The sequence below is a fragment of the Phalacrocorax carbo genome, chromosome 2, assembly GCF_963921805.1.
Source record: "Phalacrocorax carbo chromosome 2, bPhaCar2.1, whole genome shotgun sequence".
Lineage (NCBI taxonomy): Eukaryota > Metazoa > Chordata > Aves > Suliformes > Phalacrocoracidae > Phalacrocorax > Phalacrocorax carbo.
Window position 1 is genome coordinate 139,644,808 of NC_087514.1, and position 6,000 is coordinate 139,650,807.

Below are 6,000 nucleotides of genomic sequence, written 5' to 3' on the forward strand. Positions count from 1 at the left end.
TCTGAAGAGTTTTCTTAAACTGACTGAGTTTGTCAGTAGTGGCCTGTAAATGGGAAGATATTGAATAGTATCAAATTCCTTCCTGTTCTCTGTAGGTAATCAATGTGTGGGATTAATGCAGCCATTTGTATTATACTGTACTAAGATCCTTGTAAATCTTCTTGAATATACTGAAATTCTAGAGAGGCAAATTTTTATATGATAGTCTTGATTTGAAGAGCAGAGCAGGGTTGGCTTCTTAACACTTCTATCAAGGTTAACTAAAATTTAATTATTAGGAACTGGCTGTTAGCTAGAAACAGGAAAATAGGTGATTTGTCACTTGGCTTGATACAGGCAAGGACACATCTATGAGACAACCTTATTAATAGGACATGGTCCCCATAACACAAATTTTGAAAATTTTTTATGTACTCAAGGGATTCCACAACTAAAAAGATCTGTGAAGGAGCATAATGTACATGTGTTTTTCTATCAATAACAAGTACCCTGTTCCTCCTGCCTGCCATTTTCCATTTCTTGACAGATTGAAAATGTCAGATCATTCTCAGTGAGTACACTAAATGTTAAGAAGCAGTGATTTACCCCAGAGTTCCTTCCATTTTTTGTTTTATGTACATTACAGAATAAGTGGTGACTCAGATTTTGCTTCAATAGAATGGATTCAGCTTAGGGACTAAAGTGAAGGCATTACTTTGCCTTTTCATTCAGCTCTCAGTGTCAGAAAATTATGGTCATGTAGTGAGTAATCACTAGAACGAGGTCCGAACCCACCTGCTGTTCATGGCGTTTTTTCACATGTTATTTAGCAAAAGTTTCCTATATCATTCTCTCAATTTTTTTCTCTCAGCATCTGAGGCCAGACAGCATTTTAAAATATACGATTTTGATTCCTTTCGCAGCTTAGTCCGCCGAGGACCAGATACACTGAGCCAGTGCCATCTGCTCAGGATCACACTGTGACCTCCTCTCCTCACAAAGAATCGAGATTTCCCCCGCTTTATGACATATCTGAAATCAGACCTCAGAGTCCAGTTGTCAATCCTTTGTTCAATGTAACTGCTACTGAAGATCACCACCTAACTGTGTTGCAAACACAGTTACCAGCAACCCAAAAAGGTAAGTAATAAATACTGTCCTCAGATATTGGGTAGCAAGTCTGCACCAAAAAACCCCAGCGAGCAAACCCTACTCCATCCCCAAATATAGTTACTAGATTTTATCCCCTTTTGTTTTTCTGGGTGCTCTGTTTGCAGACATCACACACGATGAAAGCCAGATTTTCAAACCTAGATGACAAACAACCCTTGCGTACCAACTGCGTGCTTAGATGCTTAAACAGCAGTTTGGTCCTTACATCAGGATTTAGGCAGTCTCATTTCAAACTGATCCTGTATTTGTTTAGGCCCGTTCAGGTAACTCATTAATAGAAATGGAATTTGGCTACAAATTTTAGAAAGGGATATATACTCCCAGGCACTACAATGAAATAAAAAAAGGGGTGCTCTTCTTACTGAGGGAGCCACTTCTAGAACAACAAAACTTATCCCCAGAATCCAAGCTAACTTTTACTGATATACTTTCAGATCCAAGGTGCTTGGAACCTATGAAACCAGGGGACTGTCGGGACTACGTGGTGAAATGGTATTATGACAAGAATGGCAATTCTTGTGGCCAGTTCTGGTACGGAGGTTGTAATGGTAGCAACAATAGATTTGAAACAGAAAAAGAATGTCAAGAAGCCTGCGTTGATTGATGGATAAGTAAGTTGCCTCCATCAGGTCCTACTTCGATTACCTCTTTTGCAGGGTAAAAAGATTTAGTCTGTTTAGATGTCTTCCATGCTATACATGCATATTATATCATCTTTTACACCTTTGATCAACCTTGGTATGCTTATCTGAACCTTTTTGAGATGGTGGGACCAGAAGTGCACTTGGTAGTCATGGATTTCTACAGTAAAACAGTGAGGTTTTCTACTTCGTTCTCTGTTCCTTATCTTACACTGTATTTGATTTTTTGACCATCATACTATATGTGAATTTATTATCTTTTTTCCCCTTGCATATTATTTCACATTTATCAAAACTCAGTTTTCCTTTTCCACCATTTATCCCCTTTTCTTTGTTTTATTCTTTTCACCACTTACAAATTAGAAGACTGTCCCTCTCAAACCAGCATAACTTTCCTTTGGGGAGCGACTTTATGTTTTGGAAGTCCATGCAGACTATTCTAACTGCCTTAGGGCCACATGCTCAGTGACTGAGGTACGGGCTTTGAAGAGGTTGCTTATCAGTAGTGCGTAACTTCCTTTACAAAAGCCAAATAGCTCATCCCCAGTAAATTGCATTAAATACTCTATTTCATCTTTCAGTACAGGAAAATTCTATTGAACTAAATGTTTCAGGAAAATTAATCAATTCCTTATTTTTTCTAGAAATGGCTCTGTGTGGAGCTTTTAAAGCTGGAAGTTCATGTGTATTGAGGAAGAATTGACTGAGAAGAATCCAGAATGATGTGTTAACATTAATATATTACTACCACACTCTACTGCTTTCTCCACTATGGTATTCACATTGACTAGATTCCTGTATAACGTATGTTATCTGCAACACCATAGCAATAACTTAAAATCACACATACACACACACGCGAACATACCTTTTCCCTCCAAATTTATATTAACTTGTTACTACCACACACAGCAATGATGAGATTCTATTTTTAGGATTAAAATGTCAAAAGTGTTTACATTTGGCATTTAATGACAGAGGTCTCGGTCTTGTGGAAGAATAAAATATGCTCTAGTTTTAAACAGGAGTAGGTTGTTCCTGAAATTAGCACGCTTCATACAGCATTTAGACAAATAAACTAAGATTTCCATTCGTTAGAGTACCTCTTTGGAATGTAAATACCACGGTAGAGGCAATTAGAGAGAAGTTTTTTCCCTCCATCCAAGCACATTCAGATTAACACCAATATAATATTTTCACTTATAAAGGTAGGACTTCAATTCAGAATTATTCTAAAAACAGGATTCTTCATGTCCTTTAGTCAGCACATTTCAATTTCTCAGGGCCTCTGTGTTTAAAAAAGAAAGTGATTTCTCTCTAATATATGCTATTAAATTTAAAAAGGGAAAAGCACTGAAAGATGTATATACATGTTTCCTTATATCCTTTCTACTTTTAGCCATAATCCTGTATGAACATATTGTTAAAACTGAAGATGATGAGCATGTGATTAAAATGGAAAGCAATACTTGATAAAGAGTCTGCATTGTTATTTCTTTGCAAACAAAAAAACTAGTATTTACACAGACAGCATGGACAATTCTGGATATGTTTAACAATTGCTTGCACAATTTCCATCCCCCACCATGTAACCAGATAAATGAAAAATGAACTTACTTGCAGCAGATAGGATGCAAACCTAATTCTATGGAAAGGTGTGCTTCAAGTACAGTTTAAATTATTTTTTTTTTCAAAAAAAAATTTGGCCTTGTTAGTTTCAAATTAGAAAAAACTGACAGCAGCCCCGAAAAACCCATCCTGCTCTTATTATACTCAGCACTAATATGATGATCACTGAAAAAAAACAACACCTGAGGGCACAATTAATTTCTGTGTGACATGAAACAGTAAAACTCAAGGACGTTACCTTGTACTATGTGTCCTGTGATATCCTGAAAATGAATGGACTCGGTGAAGAACAAAAGTCAAACTGTTGAAATCAAGAACTAGCTTCCTTTCACAGAAAAAAAAAAAATCAGAAAGTAAAATTTGACACAAATTTTAATAAGTCTGTTACGGTTTTTGCATCAGAAAAAATAAATTGCTTCTTTTAGGCAATCAAACTGCCTACTAGTGGTGCAAACGATCATGGAAAGAATCAAACTGCTGTTCAGTAATAAAGTCAGTGCCACCATACCAAGAAGATCAATGTGCTGAAGACCTTTAACAGTGAGCAGATGTCCAAAACAAGAGAGGAATAAACACAAAGTTTAGGGAAAAAGAAGGGCAAGAGGGATAGAGACAATGATGCTTTCAAATAAGCTGGAAACCATAGATTCAAAGCTTAAAACATACTAAAATGCAATGCTAACACACTGTCAAACTTGAAAGATGTATTGAGAGACACTTTTTCTAGACTCAAATCCAGTATTCAGAATTCACTTCAGTTAGAGGACAAAGGCAATGTAAGAAATATTAAAACAAAGAGGCAGTTGAAACAAATTTAAGAAAAAGATTAGCACAAAATATGACCCCCAAAAGAAGAAAAAAAAAAAAACCACCAGCATCGCCCCCACCCCAAAAGGACTCTCACCCCAAGGCAGCCTGGGGTCAGTAACGGTAAGCGTGACATCCTGCACTTCAGTGGGAATGGTTCCTCGCACCGATACAGGCAAGCAAGTTATTTAAGATGGAGACACAGATAGATAAGGACAGCTAGAGAGATAGGTCCAAGGATAAAGAATACATATCCAGATGAAGATCTAGAGGAAAGATCTTTTTATCCAGAAAAGATGTAAAAATTGCACGGTTAAACTCTACCGTAGATTACCTTATGGATAGCTGTGAAAACCCTCTGAGCAGCAGGTTCCAAGATCCAGTTCATTTCCCACCTACCAGGACTATTTTAAGTTTAGCCGCTCCTGGAAACCCACAGCAGCAAAGCCCACTGGAATTGCAAGGAAGCCTAGGAATTTGCAGGATCTGTCAAATCTGTTCTAATCTTCTGTGCCTGGGCAATTGCTTCAGGGATGGGCCTGGCTGTTGTGGTCAGCTCCAGAGCTCCAGACGAAGAGTACGTCTTGTCTAAGAAATACTGGGGATAATGAATTTGGGAATAAAGTTACGGGTTTGCAATAGTATCGTCTATAAAGTTTAATGCAAATCTTTCTGGTAAAGTTGACAAGTTTTAATAAGTACAAATAGCTACACCATTTGCTACATACCAATGCTAAAAAGAAGCAGTTACTCTTTAACATGTGTACAAAGAATATTCTTAATGCTGTTAAACCGGTGTGATCCAGAAGGTCACTTTCTTTCCCACTTGCATGTAGGGTTGACTAAACCTGTTGTAGCAAAGAAGCAAAAGTGAAGGCTAGAAAGGATTTTTTTAGAAGTCGTATGCTGTTCAAATCAGATTATCCTGAGACAAGCATCCTTGTCTGTTCAGGTCTTTCTGTGACTCCCCAGACTGCAAACTCTGAACGTATGCTTTGTTATTTAGTAAGCCACGAAAAAGCACGTAAGCCCCTGCTGAAAGGACAGCTCTTCTCTAAATCTGCACCAGCACTGACTAGCGGCATTGGCGCCTGCGACTCCTCACCCAGCTCTGCATCCTCAGGGGTGCCATGGGTCAATAAGCCAGGAGAGGGCACCTCTTGCCAAACGTCCACTGCTTCATTCTCAAGTTGTATAAAATCACAAAACATCATTACTAACTGAAAGCATTACAGTTTCCACCGGCAAACAAACAAACCCTTTATTTACATCACAGGGAAATTTTAAAAGCAAGAATACCTTAATCATTAAATCCTTAAGTCTTCTGGTAGACGAGGCCAAATGCTATAAACCGTAAAAGCTAAAAATGGTTGAGAATAACACAGGCTTTTCTTTTCTATAGAACTGATCATTCTAAGATGAATTCTTTTTCTGACATCCTTGCTTCTAAAAATTCAGAAAAAGACTCGGAAAATTAACAAGAAAATAGGACCCCATCTGCTCATCGGAGAACAGCAGCAGCTTTTCACTTTGAGAAACTCTACCAGTCTCTTGCTAACAACTAGCAAATTGAATTAATCTTCTGCCTAGCCCGGTTCGGTCGCTGTCTGTCCCTACGGCCCATTCAGACTGTTTAATAACGCTGCCTGCTCATCGCCTCTCCTGCTGTCTGCACTCCTCCGTCTCTTCTACATCCTCACATTTCCTCTCTGTTACCCTAAATTGATGGAAGATATGCAACATTTCCTGCACTGCAGTTTCAAACACCCTC

The 6,000-nt window shown here is 38.1% G+C and overlaps 1 protein-coding gene across 1 annotated transcript in view; it reads left to right on the forward strand.

Annotated features, from left to right (window-relative positions):
* Positions 1-3,815, forward strand: part of COL28A1 (collagen type XXVIII alpha 1 chain) — a 79,877-nt gene extending 76,062 nt beyond the window's left edge. The window contains exons 34-36 of the mRNA XM_064444559.1: positions 903-1,119; positions 1,587-1,763; positions 2,438-3,815. Of these exons, the coding sequence (XP_064300629.1) occupies positions 903-1,119; positions 1,587-1,756 (387 nt within the window). The 3' untranslated portion in view covers positions 1,757-1,763; positions 2,438-3,815. The remainder of the gene's footprint in view (positions 1-902; positions 1,120-1,586; positions 1,764-2,437) is intronic.
* Positions 3,816-6,000: the final 2,185 nt, after the last annotated feature.